Below are 21,305 nucleotides of genomic sequence, written 5' to 3'. Positions count from 1 at the left end.
ATGAACGAGCATTTCTCCCACTGAGGAACTCCTCAAGGAAATACTTTTCAAGAGGGACAGGGGTATATGTGAAGAATTATTCCCAAAAGTTAAAAGCTGAAATGAGCTTACATGGTCAAGCACATTTAAGAAATGAAAGAGAGAGAGAAACTTGAATCATGCCCACGAGAGGCTTTTATTACCCAGGTCAATGGTAAAGGGTCTATGCAGTAAGGCAATGTGACGTCACATGCTTTAAAAGCAGGGCCAGGTTCATGTACTCTTTCTTGTCTTAAAAGATGTAGGTTTTGTAACATGATGCTTTGGCTGGCTGGAGCCAAGTTCGCTTTGGTAACAGAGAACGAAAAGCATTCTTCATATTGCTACCCTGAGTGCAACTATGTGTTCATGTGTATCTATCATCAGTCTATCAGTCTCGACTAGCTTTGTGATTGGCACCTAGGTAAAAAAAATGATAGTGAAAATTTGTCCACCTCCTTACCTGTCTCTAGGTGTGTACTTATGTATGCTGTCCCTGCATGTGGACAAAACAGAAAACAGTTTAAGGCAGTATGATCTCTCTAAGGAAATAAATGAACATATCAACTCTAGTGACCTTTGAATGGCAGGATTGTATTTATGGCTTTCTGTGATTTCCAATTTTCTCAGTGAGCAGTTATGATGCTTATTATCACCTGACACCAACTCTCTAAAAATGTAAACAGAACAAAATCAAGAGGGAAAATAATGCAGCATAAATAAATAAAAGTGCCTACTCAGTGAGATCTCAGGTTTCCTGTCTCGATGACAATAAACTAAATCAATTGCCTACAGTTTATCTGGGAGGGTGACAACATCCTTATCAAAAACCAGTGATTTGCCTTTGCTAGCCTGGTTTCTGTTTCAGTATTAGTTCTGTTACATGACTGTGGCATGTACATTGTATATAACATGACCGTTAAACCCCCTCCAACCCAGTATGTTCTGGAAGGCTCCCACTTTTTTTTAAGATTTATTTATTTATTTACTTGACAGAAATCGCAAGTAGGCAGGGGCACAGGGTGGGAAGCAGGCTCCTCGCTGAGCAGAGAGCCAGATGTGGGGCCCGATCCCAGGACCCTGAGATCATGACCCGAGCCAAAGGCAGAGGCTTAACCCACTGAGCCACCCAGGCACCCCTGGACGGCCCTTCTTTAAGTAAAGCTTAGTCTGGGAATAAGATTTCACTGTTATTGTAGCTGATGCTAATCCAATTCATGTGTCTATGCTAAGAGTTTCAAAATGAGGACTAACTGCTTGACATATTGAATAAAAAGGAAAGTCTTAGATGTTTATGACCCAGCTGGGCCTGTAATAGCTGTCTCACCAGGGAAGCATGCCTCCTAAAGGAAGCAAAACCACTTAACTAAAAAAAAAAAAAAAAAGTGAATATTTAATACAGAATTCAATTTTCAAACATAATGATTACCGTGTTGATTTCTAACTGGCTAAGCTTCTGTCAGAAGCGGGTTCTGGCACCCTCCCCTTCCTGCTTTATCTCTAGGACCCCAGAAGGATTACGATCCCCTCCTCAAATAAACAGCCTGTACACTGCACAGAAGACCTTTACAGAGAATTCCGAATATTGCCTTTTTAACTGAAGATGGGAAGATAAATTTTTCAAGCATGGAAACATAGTGTTCACAGATTTTCTTATTCATTCATATAACTGTTTCCAAAGACATTGTTGGATCTCTAAGTAAGGTTTTGAGACATCTGAATGGTGGGGGGGGGGGGGGGGGAATGCAAGGCAGAGAAATACAGGAAGATTTTAAGCATTTGTATGGACAAGAGGAATTATTTATTCACCAAGGTAAGATGAAACAATCAGTATAATTAACAACACCAAGGCTGTGATTGTAATATTTTAAAATGGATTAACTGTGAACTCCGACATCAATTTCCCTTCGTCATTTGATTGTCAGGAAACAAACTCATTTCTAACCTACGACGGACTTCTCTGTCTGAACAATACCACTGACAGGTGGAATTTATCACACCCATAACTGCATTGACCGACTTCTTCCACCTCAGTCCATTTGTGAGAGACATCCCTCCATGCCTCCCAAGATCAAAGCACGTCTCTACCTCTGCATCTAATTATTCCCCCAAATCTGCCTTGGGGTGGTGTGGAGACTCACAGACCTCGATAAGCTATCTGTGGGGTGGGCTCAGCACTCTCCTAGCAGTCTCCCTGCCTGAGTTCTACCCCATTGGAATCCACCTTCCAACCCCCTCCTTCAAAACCAAACACAGCAGTACCACAGCCTCCCATGGGTTCCTCACTGCCCAGGGGACAGAATCCCTGTTCTTTGTTTCATACATCAGATTTCTTCATCATCTAACCTCATCTCTTCTCTCCAATCATATCTCCCTGCACTCCTCCTGTCCAACAGACTGTTCCCTTCTTTAACTCCTAAATCCTCTGTCTCTGCCACATTCCACTTATTATTGTAGGACTGTCTTTCCAAATCCCTTGTCTTTGTGCAAACCACTGCCAAGTCCTTCCACCTGGGGTGATGCTGCCCCACCAGGAATGTTAGGCAATGTGTACAGACGCTTTTGCTTGTTCCGCTCATGGTTGGTGGGGAGCGTTACAACTGCTTTATGGGTAGAAGTCAGGATTCTGATAAATATCCTAAAACACCCAGGACCACACTCCATAAAAAACACTGAGAGTCTCTCTCAGTAGTGAGTTTCTGGAGCTCTGTTCCATACGTAGCAAGGTCTGGTTCTCAGTTCCAGCAGGGTGGGGAAGTGCAGAGGGAAAAAGGGAGGGTGTCCTTGGCCTAGGGCTAGTGACTTCTTGCATCTACTATCTCTGAATTCTCTAGAGCTCTGTTCCTTTCTTGCTAGCTTGTAACTTCAATCCCCCATTACAGCTACTAATTCTTTATAACAAGCTTTTCTTGTTCAGACTCCTGTGTCCATACAGCTTCAAGCATCCCTTCGTTCCAACAGATAGTGCGTGAGGACTCAGTTCATTTTCCAAAAAGTTGTGGGGAACCAAGGAGGCAGCACAAACAACAACAATCTGGCTTCCACCCTCCTCAAGCTTGTGGTTCATGAGTCAACACAGACAAGCAACATCAAGGTCTCATACAGCAAGGGGAGGATGGTATCATGAAAAATGAAGAAGATCCCAGATTATTACAAAAGGCCACGGAAATGGTTGAGTATAGGTTTGTATATTCTTAATGAAATCGATGGACTGAAATGACCAAATTGTCCTTTTAATTCAGTGATTCAGCTATCAAGCCCCAATGGGGTTGTGAGGCAGGGAGATTGGCAGACCATTTAGAACTCAAACAATTTGACACAATAATCTTTTTTCTTAGAAGTAGTAGAATTTTCTTCAGATTTAGCTCAATAAGATTTTATTTTTTTAAAGATTTTATTTACTTATTTCAGAGAGAGAACATAAGAAGTGGCAGAAGGAAAGGGAGAAGCAGACTCCTGGCTGAGCAGGGAGCCAGACAGTGGCCTGCATCCCAGGACCCTGGGATCATGACCTGAGCTGAAGGCAGGTGCTTAATCTGCTCACCATCCGTTTTTTCTTTTTCAGGTGGACTCTTATACTGTTTGTGTGTTTTCATGATTATGACCTTCTTGAACCAACTATCTCTTTTTATGCATTTCTCTTTATCACAGCACCGACCGTAAGACTTAACACAGGCTGGATACTCACTGTATGCTTACTGAATTAACAAACACATGAATTTCTCTCTTGGTAATTTAAATCATAACATGATTCAAATGAAAAAGCACTGAACCTGATACCATGAGACCTGTAATCCCATCCCTGGCACTAAAGAACTTGGACACTCGGGACACATGGGTGGTTCAGTCATTTGAGTGCCTAACTCTTGATTATGGCAGAGGTCATGATCTTGGGGTCCTGGGATTGAGCCCCATATTGGGTTCCATGCTCAGTGTGGAGTCTGCCTCTCCCTCTCCTTTCCCTTGCTTGCTCTCTCTCTCTCTCTCAAATAAATAAATAAATAAAATCTTAAAAAAAAAAAAAAGAACTTATAATGTCCATATTCCCTCCAGAACTCACCTCTCTCATTTCTAAGGAATTTGGAAGAGAGTTTTTTCAAAGTTTCATTAAATTCTAAATTTCTAAGATATGGCATTAGAAGACAAGAATGTAAATGTATTAACCATCTTGATTCATTCTTTGAATTAAACAGTGTGACTTGAGTGCACCTGATACTCTTAGACCTGATACTTGTAAAGGAAAGCTGACCTGTAACGGGGGTTAGCAAACTATGAGTTTGGCCAGTGGGACAGAAGACAGGCCACAAAGTCGAAAATATTTACGATCTCAACCTTTATGGAAAATGTATGTCCAACCCCTGTCTGCAAAGTACCTCTTACTTCTTAAATCTCTGCTGTGGGTTTCCAACTAATCCACTGACGATGTTAAAATTTTTAACAAGGTTTTCCAAACCAAAAACTCAGTGCATTTTGATTGATGGCCTAGCCATATTAATGACACTGGACAGCTTTTATTTTGAACAGAGTCAAAAGGTTTCAAAAGAGTACTGTGAAAACCTCCACACATTTGTCTCTTCATAGATGAGAGTTGGAAATGATCCATACAATAGATGTAAAAATCAGTAATTTAATATTCACTTATTTGTCTTTAAATGGCCAGCCTCTAGATGTCTGGGTGGCTGACATACGGCAGGTAACCAGTAATTTCTAGTTAGGTGGATGAAACAAGGGGCTGGGCCTTTTCAACGACTTCTCCAGGGATGCCATGCATTGTCTCTGTAGGGACTTGCAGCGGCAGGAAGGTCTGCCATTTCAAAGCACTAGGATAGGCACACATGACAAATTGCTACCCACCCCCCCTTCTTTCCATGACTAAAACCACAAATGGTCTCTAGCTATCCTTCTTTTCTGGTGGAAACGTGCTTATTTCGTAGTCGGATCATGGTTGCTCAGGTAATGCTATAATTCAAGTCACATCACTGAACTGAACAAACATAACCTCTGTGTTCTAAACTTCTGGATTTTATCTCTCCTGCTTAATATTTTTTTTTTTTTAAGAAAGCATACCCATCAATAACAGCTCCCTAAGAAAAGACAAGCCCAAAGGATCACAGCTGATACAGTCCTGGTAAGGCATACGTAGTTTTGTGATCAGCCTGCAAATATCCTCACATCACCCCTAGATTTCATTCTGGAAAAGGAACTAAAATACAATCCATTTAGGCTGCAGGAAAGGCTGAGGCTGTGAAAGATTTTCAGTTTATCACCCTATCAGTTAACCAATGTGACTACAGACAACATGGCATGTGGTCCCTATAGTCCTATCGTGTGGACACAGGATGGCAAGGTATTTAAGGAGGACCCAGGAGACCGAAGTGGGACAAATACCATGGGTGCATAGGCCTTTGTGAGACTGACTGAAGGGTGCCTGAAAGATTCTACGGTCTCCAGATCCTTCCCCTGTTGTCCTCTCCCAAGGCCCCCGAAATACTAAAATCTTTTGGATTTTTAGGATTTCTCCATCTTTGGGGTATGTTATCAACATACAAATAACTCTTGCAGAGAAGGGTCTTAATTTCCAATTAGCTATTAGCCAAATTAATGCAAATTTAGAGTGAAGTCCTAGACAATGCAAGAGTAGAAATAAAAAGGAGCACCTGGGTGGCTTATTTGGTTAAGCATCTGCCTTTGGCTCAGGTCCTGATCCCAGAGTCCTGGGATGGAGCCCCACGTCAGGCTCACTGCTCAGCAGGGAGTCTGCTTCTCCCTCTACTCTTCCCCCCTGCCTGTGCACTGTCTGTCCCTCTGTCTGTCTCCCCGCCCCCCGGCCCTCTCGTGCTGTCTCTAATCAATAAATAAAGTCTTTAAAACAAAAAAAGATAGAGCACAACATGGAGGGAAATCAGAACAGGACCGCTGGGGACAGCACTTGATTCTCTAAGAGTGTTTAAGTCAGAGGGTGGCAAAACTATGCCTCGTAAGCCAAATTCAGCCCATTGTCTGTTTTCCTTGTATGGCCATTAGCTATGCATAATTTTGACATTTTTAAATGGTGGAAATAAAAAAAGTCTCAAAAGATGAGTAATACTTCTTAATCCCTGAAAATATGAAATTCAAATTTCAGTGTCCATAAATAAAGCCTACAGGGTCACAGCCATGCTCATTCATTGATGTGTTGTCTTTGGTTCATGTTTCATCACTGCAGCAGAGTTGGGTAGTTGCAACCAAGAACACAGAGTCCACAAAGCATAAATATTTACTAGCTCCCCTTTTTAGAGAAAGTTTTCCAGCCCCTGGTTTAAGTCATGTCACTCTGTCTTCACGTTGCACACTCAGAAAATAAAACTTCTCTTAAGGCAACCCACAATTTTTCTTGGGCACTTCAGTGATCATTTGCCTTGAGCCTGCTTCTTAGTGAGTCTCAGCCCCACTTTGAGAAGAAGGCTCTCCCTCTGAGAGAAGCTGGATAAATGCAGTTTTCTCCATATATTTCCATCTCCTCTGGTGTGAAGTCCTGATAAACAAGGCTTCCAGGCTCTTTCCTGGCTGGCCAACTTTTTGATACACCTAGCCCAGGGCGTGGATGAAGTGGATTTAGTATTTTTTTTTTTTTTCTTGACCTTGGAGTGGAACATCTGACTAACCACAGCAAAGGCAAGTGGAGGAAGAAACCAACCCACCAGCATCCAGAAGGCTGGGGAGAAATCTGGGTGGAGACCAGCATCAGAGGCAGGACCTCTGGAGACTGATGTAGGTATTGGCTAAAGAGCTGGAAACTAGTAAGAGAAAAGAGTGACAGGTGGAGGGTAGGTGATCAGAAGGTAGGAGGTTTTGTTGCCTGCACTGGTAAAGAAGCAAACAAAAATTTAAGAGAGACACAGAGTTGTCTCTGAGCTACCGCTATACACTCAGTTTTCAGACCCATATTGAATTTGTGTCTTATTTATTTCAGGAATTCGGGTATCTGAGGCAGGAAGCAGACATTCACTGTTAATTTTTTTAACGAATAAATGTAAAATTTCCTATAGTCTAGTTCTAACCCCAACTAGACTAGTTGATACCCTAGCCCCATTTGGGTACTGAGAAAGAGTCTTCAGTGTATCAGTTCCAGTGACTTTTTCTCATTATCCAATCTATCTTGGTAACTTGTTTGCTTTCCTATGTTTAACGAGTCTTGGGACCATCCTCGGACTTAAGAGTTGCTTCCTAACCACTAGCCCCACAGCTAGAGTCTTACCATTCTTTCACACACATGGCATGAATATGCCTATTACAAATGAGGCAACAAGAGCTCTGGGACGTTAAAATTTTGAACCATCACCTCCCCAGCTTCCCTGATCTATAGGGAAGCCTTGGTTTCTAAAGGTGCCATTTGCAATGTCCTCTAATCTGATATTTGAGCCCCCCTCCTATCTTATCATTTTAATGCCCCTGCACACTGCACTTCCTGTAGGCAAGTTCTTGGTCTCCATCCCCCATTGTGTCTCAGGGACAAGCATCTCAAGCCACAATTGACTCCAAAGCATGACCAAATATCCCAAATTCAGTGATGTAAAGGTTAGCTACATGCGGTTCATAAATTATTTCAGTGATTCCTGGAGTCCCATGGAGGGCCTTACGCATCACCTGGAATGATTTAGAGGGACAGAGAGAAGACCTTTGGGTACTCTAGGGATTTTGCCCCCATGGAGCCAGAAAAATTCCTACTTTGTTTGTATTTTATTTAAACAGTGGATTTGGTAAAACAGAAATTTGAAAACCAGTGGTGATGAGATGTTATTTTAGCCTGAGATTACCATGGGTGATAGTCAAAAACAATTAATCATATGACACAGGAATTGGCCAATCAGAATGGATACTAGTACTGGTCTACCAGAAGTCACCTTTTCATTGTTGCATCATGGAGAGATTGGGAGAGTTGTGGGGCGGGGGTGGGGACGGGGCAGGGCGGGGATCAGATGACCAGGGCAGTAGGGGAGTACAGGGACCCACAGGGACCCTCAGACCACTGCTATTTACCAATTAGCAAGAAAATAGTTTAATTTTCACAACCAGTATGGCTACATCTGGGAAGTTACACAGTAAATGAGGAATAGTTAGGACTCTAACTTAGATCTTCATTTCCTGGGGAAAAAAAAAAAAAAAAACTTTTATAGTACTTCCTAGTAGTTATGTTACTATTTTTAACAACAATCTCAACATGTCAAAAAAATAAATGATCTTCCTTGAATCTCTAGCTTCATCCACAACTCATGTCCATGAAGAAGTAGGCCTTGCATGACCTATTATAGAATGCAATGATGTACTTACTTTTACATTTATTTGTTTTCATGGATTCCAAAATGAGAGGTGCTAAAGACCCCTAATTTTTTTGTTAAATATTCAAAAATTTTATTAATGGAGGTAGACCAATACCCTTCTTTTTTAGTCAGTTTCCGCAAAATCTAGAATCACTGCAGTTAGTTACTAAGACCATGACAAGGCTGCAAGAATCTAATCACCAGAGAATATTTTTTGGGAAAACTATGTATCTGTTTATCATTTCCTAGTTTGTCAATGAGCGTTTTCTAAAAGAAATTCTGACATGCCTGATTAGTTATAATAATGTTCTTTGGCTCTCCCTCTGGAATGATAAAGCATAATTACTGGCTTATGTAACATGGTACCTCGCTTGTAAATCTGAGAAAGCAGCTCCTTGTGTTGACAGTTCTAACGTCTGCCATCTGTTTGCATGGGATGAAGCCCTGGTGCTCCCCTAATTGGCCATCAGTTAAGTTCCAGGAGATGGCTCTAGACAGGAGACTTTAGTTATGGTGTTTTTTGTTGGTGGTGGCAGTGGTGGTAGTAGGGTTTTGTTTTGTTTTGTTTTGTTTTTTTAAGCCGAGAATTCAACATTTGGTGGGAAGACCTGCTTCTCTTCTAAGATACAGAAATGCACGTTCTGGCTGCTACAGTCAGGCCATTTTCTCTATACATCTCCTGTCTCAAGGGGGTACCCTTGTATATATCCAGAGGTACCCCCTTGTATATATACAGAGGTACCCCCTCTGTATATATCCCTAAGGATAAGTTTCTGCCAATTAGATAGCAAACTGCTAAATCAGAGGGGCTCCTCTGCCTTCTGCAAGAAGAGGACACCACATCTGCTGAATGCTTACTGTACAGACTATATGTGCTTGGACCTTCAAGTATGATAAGCTGTTTGAAAACAATCTTAACTCTAGGCAATATTATCCCATTCTGCAGATGGGCAAACTGAGATGTAGGATTTATGTAACTGTCCATAATCTCAAAACGTGGTCTAGTCAGGATTTAATTACTGGGTTTTATTTGACAAAGCCCATTCATTACCCAGGACTAGGTTTGAAAAAAAGAGAAAATCGGATGAGGGCAAAAGTATGTATATGATATGATGTGGCATTTCTTCATTCCTCAGGACCTCACTTAACTCAGTTGAAGAAGCAGGACCAGACAGCCCACAAAATCCCATCTAGTTTGTTTCTCTGATGAATCTGGGCTTATTGTTTAGCCAGGAAATCTTACCAAGTTATTCAGCTTCTAGGGGCTTCCATTTCCTATTCTGCTGAACATTCGCTCTACCTTCCAGCTGGGATTCCATGCATGTGGAAATTCATAAATTATTAAAGGACTATAGGGATATAAATTGATATGATTACCTGTCCACCCAAGTCACCTGGCACACCCATAGCCTCAGAAAATCTAGCCAGATTTTCTCACTTTAGATTTTATGATTATTTTTTAAAAGATTTTACTTCTAAGTAATCTTTTACCCAATGTGGGACTCAAACTCAGGGTCCCAAGATCAAGAGCTGCACACTCTACGGACTGAGCCAGCCAGGTGTCCCTCTTGCTTTACACTGTAGAGGCAAGGTCAAGACCATCTGAGTTCCTCTAACTTTCCTTATCTACAACTCTATAAATTTTCTACCTCTCCTTTTAGAAATAGGAAAAAAAAAAAAAGGAAAAAGAAAAGACACATATGTTCTCCAAGAATTCTTCCCTTGTTTGTCCACAGTCTCCTCCCCTGTGGCCCTGTTTCCATCAAGTATTTCCTTTAGTATTTTGTTTCCTTCATCTTCTTGGATGTGTGTGTGAACTCATCACAAGGACACTCTCCAAGAGCCCACCAATGCCTCATGCTCCCCCCTCCCTCCATCCCTCCTCAGTCCCTTCCTTTCCCTCCTCCCTCCTTCCCTCCCCAGCTTCTACCAGCTTCCTGAAAGAAAGAGCCCTTAGTCTGGGTGATCCACCTAGAGCTTGCTGAGCTCCACATGCACCCCCATCATTCCGGACTGCTCGCATCCGGCTCCCTGGGTCAGGCCATCCTGACACCCACAGCCTATCCCAGCTCTCCTGACTGCACGAAAGGGTGCTTTGCTATTCTTGCCCATCGGTCAGCCACTTGGTTTTTCTGATACATTCCTACACACACACAGCAATGGGGAAGAGTCTGGGGGACGGCTTCCAGATCGCACCCACACATTTTATTCAGGCCCTGGGTGCATCAGCCATCAGATATTTGTAGTTGCATCGATAAAGCATTCAGGCGATGAGACTAGCAAAGCCAGACGGAAAGAAGGAACAGGGCTGGGCATCCTCGAACACACCTGTCATGAACCTAAATACACACCTACGTCTAAAATGATGTTTTCTCCAAAAAGTATCTTCCTTAAATGTGTCCCTTATAAGAGTCTGGGGATGGGAGAATGGAGAGAACTAAAACATGCTGAAGGAATGATCCATTTCGTAATACTACTAATACTAGTAATATTAGCAGTAGTGATAATTATTACTCTAAAAATTTACCCAAATAGCTAGTATTCCTAAGATCCTCCCTCGTAAAACAAAACAAAACAAAAACAAAAACCCAATAAATGAATGAATGAATAAATAAATAAAACAAAAAAGCCACGGGGACCCATGCTTTCCTTGTGTCTCATGAACCCTGACGACATTTCTGTGCCATCTCATAATGGCCTGTGCATGTCAAGGAGATAACTGTGGTGGGGCTCCTGCTGGTTAAGATTCTGTGGAAACTCCCCAGGCTAGAACGGCAGAACCAACTACTTCCAAGAATAACAGGGAGTGAGAATCAAGTAGACAACTCACTTTAGAAATGAAAGAATATCAAACAAGGGTTTATAACGCCATAAAACAATGTCTAGTTCCAAGACCTTCTGTCCATCATGGATCCGAGCACGTATGACGCAGAATAAGGCAGAGTACTCACTCTCTGTCGATGACAAGGCAGGTCACAGCCTCTGCGGCGATTACGTTTGCTGTCCTCACATCCTCCCTGCATAAGAAAGAGAGAGACGTTGAAGTAAAAGAACTTTTAAAATCAGAGAAGTGTTCACTGCGATTCCTTTCAGGAGACACAGTGAATCATGTAGCCCCTCTGATGTATCCATCCCTGGGGTTAGGCTTTGTTGATGTCTCGAATTCCTTCGTCCCGAGGAACCACCTTATTCTTGCCATTAATCCCTCAGATCCTACGGTTACAATCCAGGAGTTAGAATTTTTGATTTGAAAGTTTCATTTATGCAAGTGAAGCAAAATTTTCTATCTTCATAGCCCTGAGCTCTTTGGGGAATTAAGGAGTTAACTGGATAATGATGCGGATGGTAATGACGTGAGTAATGAGAGTTTTTAAAGGACCCAAAGGTAGATTTCTGAGGATTGAGTAACCCGTTTATGTATGAATTTATTATTCTAACCTTGAGAACAATGGATCTGTTTTAATTATCACCTCAGAGACCCTGTTTTAATGTGGCTAACCTTCTGGCAACTTCTAACACACAGTTATTCATCAATACCACAGTTCTCGGTTCTTCAAGATTATCTGACAAATATTAATTGCTCTGATTGAAATGTGTACATACTGTTTGGAAATATCCAATTTGTCACTGTAGGCATATCTATGAACTTCTTAAACCTTTAGAAATGTGCTCTTCTATTTCTCATCTTACCCAGAGGTCAAAGACAGACTTTGCAAATTAACATTCGCATTTCATTCTGAGCTACTAAAAATGTCATAGTACCGCTGTATGAAAACATTAAGTTATACACGAAAATGTACTCTTTTCCCTAGAAAAGTAAAATGTCAAAGTTAACATAATGATAAATATAAGTTGGAAATATATTACACAGAAATAATATGCTGTTAATAATACATTCTAAAAATCATAACCCAAATATCATAGGTCTCTAACAATAGGCTTTTAAAGTCTTGAAAATAAAGACATATCTGCTCAATTTTTATTTTTTCAGAATACATTATGTCCTCATATGTATTTCTGAACCCAGTATTTTTTCTGCTGAAATGTCTTTCACTGTTGCTACACTGCAGTGTTGTAATTACAGCTGTGGGGCACCTGGCTGGCTCAGGGGTAGACCCCGCAACTCTTACTCTCGGAGTCGTGAGTTTGAGACCCATGTTAGGTGTAGTGATGACTTAAATAAAAACTTAAAAAAAATTAAAGAGATAAAATTATAGTTGTTTCACAGGAACCATTAGTATTGGATATTTGGTAAGCAAGTGCCCCCTTACTAAAATTATTTTTCAGAAACAGCTTGATGAAATTGTTAAGGATTCCTATTCCACAGAGATTTTAAACTCATGTTTTCCCTTCCAAGGGAATCCACACTAGGATTCTGGTAGATTTGTGTTACATTTATACATTGATTTCGGAAGAAGGAGTTTTTATTACATTACTTTTTCATACAATCACATCACATGACCTTCCACTTGTTTGCAGCTAGTTTTAGGAATGTAAGTAAAATTTCTTTATCTTTTTCACTAGGTTTGGGTTTTTTTTTTTCCCTTGGTGTGGTTTTTTTTAAGAAATCTTGAGTGTTTTACATCATCACTTTCTCTTATGAAAGCAACCTTTTCCACTTTTGTTTCTCACTGCTTATTGCTGTTAAAGGAGAGAAGTGACTGAGTGTGTATCTTTAACCCACATGTCATACTAAGTTCACATCTGAGGCTGTAACTTTTATTCCAAACTCCTCAGCCCCAACAGGATTCTGCCAGTGCCCCCCTCAAATCCTCACCTTCCAGCCAAACTGGCTGCCTCTATTCTCTGCTGAATACACCCCCACCTCCCCAGCCTATGGAGCGGGGGTGGAGGGTAGTTTCCTTCCTCAATTCACTAGAACTAACTCGACCAGGTTCTCTACCCATCTGATCTCATGGCCTGATGCACCTCTCGACCCATGGACCTATGACAGTCTGTAATCTGTACGCTTATTTGTGGGGACACTTGGTTGTCGATTCTATCCCCCTCCCACTAAACCATCCGGGGGCAGGTTCCATAGCAAGTTTTACTCTCTGTCTTACCCCAAATGCAGGGGCATGCAGGAGGTGCCTACTGTGTGGTCCAAAAATGGCTAAGGTACCACAGCCTCGAGCCCATGGGTAGGACGAGCAGAGAACAGTCTTTGGACACACGCGAGATTTAGGAGGCAAGCTATAATCCATGTGAAAGCCTTGAAATGGGAATGGTAAGAGCGCGTGCTCCCTGGAGGGCATTAAGCGCGACAGAGTTAAGTTCATCATAACGCCCCATGGGTGGAAAGCAGCGTGTTCTTCTCTGCATGCTGGTTCTTTCCTCTCCTGCGCGGCCACGCTGCTCAGCAGTTTCCCCTGCCCAACAGAGTGCAGATACTCTTTCTGCTCCAAGGGAGCAAACGATATATTTTCAATTCCATGATCACTTTCTGAGCAGGAATTTCAGTGGACACAACAATGGGCAGAAAACATGGGTAATGCCCATTATGTCCTTCATAAATCATATGATTGACTATCTTTTCTTTCCTTCCTTTCTTCCATCTGTCCATCTGTCCTTCATTTAAAAAAAAAAAATGTTTTATTTATTTATTTTTTAGAGAGAGAGAAAGTGCGGGATCGGGGGGAGGGGGGAGCTGCAGGCCGAGGGAGAATCAGACTCCCCTCTGAGCAGGGAGGCCCCCACAAGCCAGGATCCCAGGACCCTGAGATCATGACCTGAGTCAAAGGCAGATGCTTCATCAACAGAGCCACCCAGGTGTCCAAGAATGACTTATTTCTTAGGAGGCTGCCCACGGTAGTATGTTACTACACGTTGCTGCTAGTCTAACAAACAAAATGTGCACCTATCACAGCTTTACAGAAAACATATTAAATCTGAATTTTCCTAAAATATATGACCATCTTGACAATTTAGAAATTGCCCACAAAGTCTTTAAAAATATAATATATACAAAATAATGCTTTGTTCTGAACATATTCTCTGTGCATATTCATTTTTTAACTATTTCAGCCCAAATTTCCAACATTTTAACATTTATTGTATTATCTGGCCGAAATTGGATCTCCTTTTTCAAGTGAATTCAATTTTCTTGCAACAGAAAGAAAACACCTAAATATTTTAAAATAGAGATGGGGAAAATAAAATATGAGTGACTCTGTGAAGAAAAATTGGAATTACTTTATTTTAAAAAGGAAAATCTGTGAATTATGACCTACAGTCAGCCTTAGTACCTAGTAATGTATATCAAAACAGAAAAGAAGCATGACATGGGGAAAACCACATATTAACCATTAGATTATAATATCTGCCATTTATTCAGTACCTAGTATATGGCAGGAACTGTATTAGGTGATTTGCACAAATCTCGCTTAATGCAGACAGCAGAGGGTGGATATTTTATCTCAACTGCACATAAGAGGACAAAGGTTAAGCAGCACCCCCAGAGTCAAACCCAGCCTATGAGTAGCTGCCTTTGGAATTTGAACACAGAGCTGAGGGGCTCCCGAGCCCATGTCCGTCCACAGAAGTCCACTCCCTATGCACTCCACTACCAGATTCCACCCTGACAACAATTCTAAATGCATTCTAATGCAGAATGACTTGGGAGCAGTAAGTAGTCATAATGCTTGTCACCATAAAAATATATATATTTACTTGTTAATAAAAACAGCTTTCACATGTGCATGGGTGGTGCACTGCAAAACTAACTCAATAAACTGTTTTGATGTTCACAGTGTTCGAATTCCTATCCGTGGCTCTGTCCTAGCCCTGCGATGTTACTTTGCAGTCATGTTACAATAGGAAATTATTAAATGCCAAGTTCACTCAATGCCAAACTCATGTTGCCACTAGGCTGTCATTGTATCTCTATTATTAAGGTGTTTTGTGCCATTAATGCCTGTCAGTCGGGTATCTAGGTGTGCTGTCCCTGTGGACTGAGAAAGCCTGCTCCCAGGAGAGACAGAATGCCATCTGATCGAGAACTGACATATGCTCATCCCTGATTTTAGGAGAGACAGTAAAGAAGCTTCTAATGAGAGAATGCTACTCGTAGAAGCTGCTAATACAGTGACTTACTGTATCTGCTTATTTCCTTGGCAGGTCCAAGCAAATATGTAGATTGAGGTAGAAAACATTACGTACTCGTCTAATACAGAGGTCCTAATAGCTCCATGTGGCTATTATACCGTCCTCTGTGCATACACAGCTGCTACGATATTGGTTTCACATAGAACATCTGCCCAGTTAGAAGGGTTTCACGTAATACCAGCTTAAATGAGAAAAAGAGGAAGGAGGGAGATCGTGTTACTGATAAAAACAGCTTTCTTTGATTCTTACTTTTTTGTCAGATCATGTTATGTGATCGTTTCTAATAGAAGAAATAGGAGATTTGGAAAGTCTCCCTGACACTGACCACAAGATAATCTCATAACTAGAATTATAAGATAATGTACAATATCCGTAATTAAGAACATCCACCAAACACACACACACCTGTATCTACATGAGGGGCCAAGTCTAGCACACGCACAGTCTCAAAATCAGATCTCCTGCTCAGCCATTTCTCTGTGTGTGTTAGCTGACATTGGACAAACACATACTACTGGGCAAGCAGCTTCCGTTGGCAGATTAACTTCACACATGCTGTTGATTAGTGAGTCATTACAAGCAAAGCTATGCAGATTAGCAGGGCTCTCTCTTTAGGCCTTTCTGGAGAAGTTAGAAATTCCTTTCCATGAAATCATACAGCATGAAAAACACCCCAAATATTTGCAAACACAGTTTTCTGGGCACCGACTCTGAGACTCTGTGAGCTTCATCACTGGAATCTTCATCATCGCTGTATCCCAACGTGGAGTCACTGTCGGTGTCTGAATAATCCATAGCAAGGGCTCATGCGGGCTCTTGTCGCTCTGAAGCAATTTTCTTATGCCTCATGGCTGTGAGGGAACTCTCTAGCACATCGAGACCTCAGGAGAACGACACAGAGCATAGGAGGCCAAAGTAGGGCATAGTTCATGCGAAGGAGCTGCCTGAGAAGCTTTTCCAGCTCTAGAGCAATGTGACCGCGGGCACCTGAGTCCTCCCTCCCTCCGAGCCAGCCTTCATGGAAACTGACACCTGAGCACTCACAGCAACCCTCTCAGTCAAGTGCAACAGGACAAGTTCACAGCCGAGTCTGCTTCACGCTGGACAGAATAAACCCTTCCCATCTCAAAAATCAAAGGCAAACAAACTACAAGTGGGATGATAAACAACCAACAGCCACTTAAACTGAAATTAAGCTTTGAATTAGTGATGAACTAGAATGGCAGAATTTGCGGCAAATTCAACTGTGCCTTCCAATTCGGAAGTTAGGTCCCAGAGCAGGTATGTGTTCTCGGACAAAAAGCTGAATCAGGCCAGTCACAACAACTCTACTTCCTATTTGGTTGTGAAGTTATTCCAACATGATTCGCGCCTCCCGCGCTCTGTAAAATGGATCAATGGACCACACCCAAATACACGTCTTCTAACCAGGGCTGGCGAAGAGTCAACAACCAGTCAATTTTACCTGCCATATCCTATCATCATTTTGGGGTCTTCTAGGACATCTCAGAAGCAGTGACTCTTTCCACTTCCCGTCTGGAAACTCATTCCCTAAGTTTCTGTAATAATCAGTGTCCTAAATCTTTCTGCTATCACCCTCTCAATTTATTTTCCTGAATCCTTTACCTTAGTGCACTAAAATACAGGTGTTCCTCCCAAATTCTGTTTCTGGCCTTCTAGCTTGTTGCTCTGACTTCTTTCATTGGGGAAATCTCACCTCATCTTATGGTATCAACTCTTAGCTTTACAAATGACTCCAAAGACTTCATTTGAAGTTTTCTCTCTCTCCTCTGGAAAGAGATATCACCTTCCTCTGGAAGTTCCACTGTAATCTCCAACTCACACCCAATTCATTCTCCCTTAACTGCAAAACCTCGGTTTTCTGTGGGTACCCTATGACATCACTCTTTGGGTTAATGACATCACCATTCTTTTTTGGGCGGGGCAGAGAGAGACACAGCAAGAGAGGGAACACAGCAGAGGAGTGGGAGAGGGAGAGGCAGGCCTCCCATGGAGCAGGGAGCCCAATGCAGGGCTTGATCCCAGGACCCCAGGATCATGACCTGAGCTGAAGGTAGACGCTTAAAGACTGAGCCACCCAGGCGCCCCAATCACATCACCATTCTTACACTCATCCAGGCTCAAAAGAATCAATTCATTCTTTGCTCTCTCCATGCCTGCATAGGTTTGCTCAGACTGGCTCAGTCTCTGCCTTCTCTCTTGTCCCTCTCCTTCCGGTGCATTCCTAGAGCTACTGCTCTAGGTGGGCTATTACCATTCCTACCAGGAATGCTGATTTGTGCTTGTAACTGGCCCCTGTGCTCCTGCTCAATACCTCTTCCCATCCACGTCTCACTTTGTTGCACATTTTCAAATTTAAATCTAGTTGAGTCAACTCATCGCATGAAAGCTTTCAAAGGAAATGTCCAGGAAAGAAAATTTCTGCACTGTCATTTAGGGTTGGAAGTCTAACGCTCCCTCACCTATGACCTTTTCAGGCACTGCACTTGTGGCAAATAACAGTTTCAGCTGTTATCCTCATGTCTGTGCACAGGGAGATGAGGCTGCCAAGAACCCTCCATCCAGTTCAAATGTTCACCTGTGCAAACTTCCATAATCGCTCAGTAGCATTTGTGAAGGTAAAAAATAATAATAATAATAATAATAATCCACCCAAGAAATAGGTCTACCTATTGATTATAGAAAAAAGTAGTTAAACACAAAAAGAGAGAAAAATAGAAAAATACTATGATGGCATCTACCAGGAGATAACTAAGGTTAACACCTTGGCAAAACATCCTTCAAACACTTTATTATTCTTAAGTATTCATGTTTCATGAACAATAATCATAAGAAGGCAATAATTATCTTAAGAAATATTTACTGGGAGCTATCATATCCTGTATGCCTGAATCCACGGTGTAGTGAGGACAGACGTTAAATCAGTATGCAAGCATGTATTTGTAATACCGATCAGACAGCACACAGTCAGGGCTATGATAAGGGAGGATCTCATTTGGCAATTTAGATGACAGACAGCCTTTTTGAGGATGTTAAACAGTAAGACTAGGAGACAAGTGCAACATAGGCAGGAGCCCCAAGGAAGGAAATAGCATATTTTAAAACAAAGAAGAAACATCTTACTGTAAAGCAAAGGTGGCAAGAATTGTGTGATTGAAGAAAAGAAGGTGGGGGCTGGGAGAAACAAGACTGGAGGGCCAGGCCACATGCTTCAGTGCCTGGGGCTACTCTAAGGATTTATTTTTTTAGGAAGAGATTAAGGGCACGTGGGTGGCTCAGTGGGGTAAGCTTCCCACTCTTGATTTAGGCTCAGGTCATGAGGTCATGATCTCAGGGTCATGACCATCAGCCTCCATATTGGCTGGCCAGGGAGTCTGCCTCAGATTCTCTCCCTCTGCCCTCCTCCCACTCACAGTCCTATACTCACTTGCTCTTTCGAATAAATACATAAAATCTTTATGGAGAAATTGACAAAGTGAATTTTTTTTTTAATCCTAATACATAGAAACTTAACAATTGGTTGGAAAGCTCAATTAAAGGAAACACATTGTATGCTATGATGAAATAAAGCATCAAGGAAATCATTTCAGATTTGCCCATGCAAGGCAGTCCCTGCTTCTCCTCAAGAGTAGGGACTCATGGAGCACCTGGGTGGCTCAGTGGGTTAAGCCTCTGCCTTCGGCTTAGGTCATGGTCTCAGCATCCTGGGATCAAGCCCCACATCAGGCTTCCTGATCAGCAGAGAGCCTGCTTCCTCCTTTCTCTCTGCCTGCCTCTCTGCCTGATCTCTCTCTGTCAAATAAATAAATAAAATCATAAAAAAATAAAAAGGAGTAGAGACTCATGACATGACCTCAAAGAGGGTATTTCTCTAAGCAGAACAATCCCAAGTGTGATCCATAAAGTAACTCCAAAGTTTATTCTTCCTAGCAACACCGATGGGTATGTCCACCCACTGTATATTAATTCACTTCCTCAGAGGATGCAAATCCTCTTCCATCTATGCCCTCAGAAGGTCATCATAAATAAGAGTCACGGATCTGGAAGAATTCCATTTTCACATTGTTTTTTTCCCTATGACTTCTGTTGCATTGATGGCATAATGAATCTTTCATGGGACATTGGAACTTTGCATTCTATGGCGTGCTTCAATGACAATGAACATGGATATTTATTAGACTGAACCAAATGAAATTGACCCTTCTGCATCGCTGTTGGCAATTTCATACGGTTCAACTATATGAAAAGGAGAGAGGAAGCAATTGCAAAGGAGTTAATACTGCTATTTCTTCTCCATTGTGCTCCCTTCCACGCTGCTCCCATATTCCATATTTGAATGCGTATGTTCCTCTGAATGTTGATGTGACTGATGGCTTCTGCTCTCCTATCTAGACATTAAAGACAGTTCTCGGTATGTTCCATTATAGCTAGGGTATGAATGAACTGCCGAGGAAACTCCTAGTTTTTGTTTTTGTTGTTGTTGTTGTTGCTGTTGCTAGAATACAAATAGTATTGACTCTATACTCTAGCTTCGAACAGTAAACTTTTTGGCAGAGTCTTACAAATACAGAGAAGGTCTTCTCGGAGTGTATTTCATGGAGAGAGAAGGAAGCGTCTGCTTTTCTTCTTTATTCTCTGTTATTTTATTAGTTGTTTAGAAGCATAGATTTCGATATTATGTTGCCATGGTTTTCTCAGGGGCCCATCTGGTCTGTTTCTGAATGATTTAGAGGTATTTTAATTTTAGAGGGAAAAAAAGGAGGAGGAAAATTTTCCTCTATTAAAATTTAAAAAGAAGTCACACAACAGAGTAAATGTTTGTTCCTTTGCCCAAATCAGACTCCCACTTTCCTCCTGATTCCATGCTTCCCCTTCTCTGAACCATACTTCATAAAATAATTTGATCAAAACAAACCTGGTGGCTGGTTTTACTTTTCAGACAGTGATGCATATTAAGTTCGTAATTTATGGGCCAAAGAAAGTTTGCGCTGTGGAGAAGGTATTCACAGACATACTATTCCATTTGTGCCTCAGAGGTTTTAAGTACTTTTTTTTTTTTAATATTTTACTTATTTATTTGAGAGAAACAGAAAGAGAGAGAGAGAGAGAGAGCGTGCACACACACAAGCAGGGGGAGGGGCAAAGGGAGAAGGAGAAGCAGACTCCCCGTAAGCAGGGAGCCCAATAACATGGGGCTTGATCCCAGGACCCTGAGATCATGACCTGAGCTGAAGGCATACGCTTAAAGGCCAGAGCCATCCAGGTACCCCAGGTTCTAAGTACTTTAAAGAATAAAATAATGCATTGGCCTTTTTTCTGCATGTCTTCTGCATTCCAAAGAGCTGACAAGTAATTCTTCTGTTCTCCCTATCTTTAAAGGAGCAGAAACAGAATTCTACTAGAATGATGGCTAGAATTGAGGGACTGGTAAATCCCAACTGATGCTTGTTTGATACCAGTGTTAAGTAAGTTGTGTGGGCACATATTTCAAAGGCCTTTTACCTAAAGTGCCTTCGAGCTGGGAGTGTGTCCTCTCCTGTAAAGAATCCAAGGCACCGTGTCAGGAGGGTGTCTCTCTTTTCTTGTTCTATTGCCAACTTACTACATGACCTTGAGGAAGTGCCCCATTCTCTGTTTCATTACCCACATATGAACCAGTGACTGAGATCACTATTCTGTTCTCTGCTGTAATTAGTTTTAGCAACATGAACACTTTTCCGAAAGTTCCAATTATTATGGTTTTCAATGCTCCTGGGACAATTCATCCTGAGTCCAAGGATATTGCTTTAGATAGAAAAGGACATGATGAGCCTGTAATTGTGATCTACTATCTGAGTATGTCAGTGGCATATCATGGCATAG

The 21,305-nt window shown here is 41.7% G+C and overlaps 1 protein-coding gene across 2 annotated transcripts in view; it reads right to left on the bottom strand.

Moving 5' to 3' along the window:
* PRKG1 (protein kinase cGMP-dependent 1) overlaps nucleotides 1-21,305 on the bottom strand; it is a 1,248,991-nt gene that overhangs the window by 136,327 nt on the left and 1,091,359 nt on the right. For both annotated transcript variants that reach the window (XM_059397429.1, XM_059397428.1), the window contains exon 8: nucleotides 11,270-11,335. In XM_059397429.1, coding sequence (XP_059253412.1) covers nucleotides 11,270-11,335 — 66 coding nt within the window. The remainder of the gene's footprint in view (nucleotides 1-11,269; nucleotides 11,336-21,305) is intronic.

This window comes from Mustela nigripes, chromosome 4, assembly GCF_022355385.1.
Source record: "Mustela nigripes isolate SB6536 chromosome 4, MUSNIG.SB6536, whole genome shotgun sequence".
In the NCBI taxonomy this organism is placed as follows: Eukaryota; Metazoa; Chordata; class Mammalia; order Carnivora; family Mustelidae; genus Mustela; species Mustela nigripes.
This window is presented reverse-complemented; position numbering and strand designations above follow the sequence as displayed.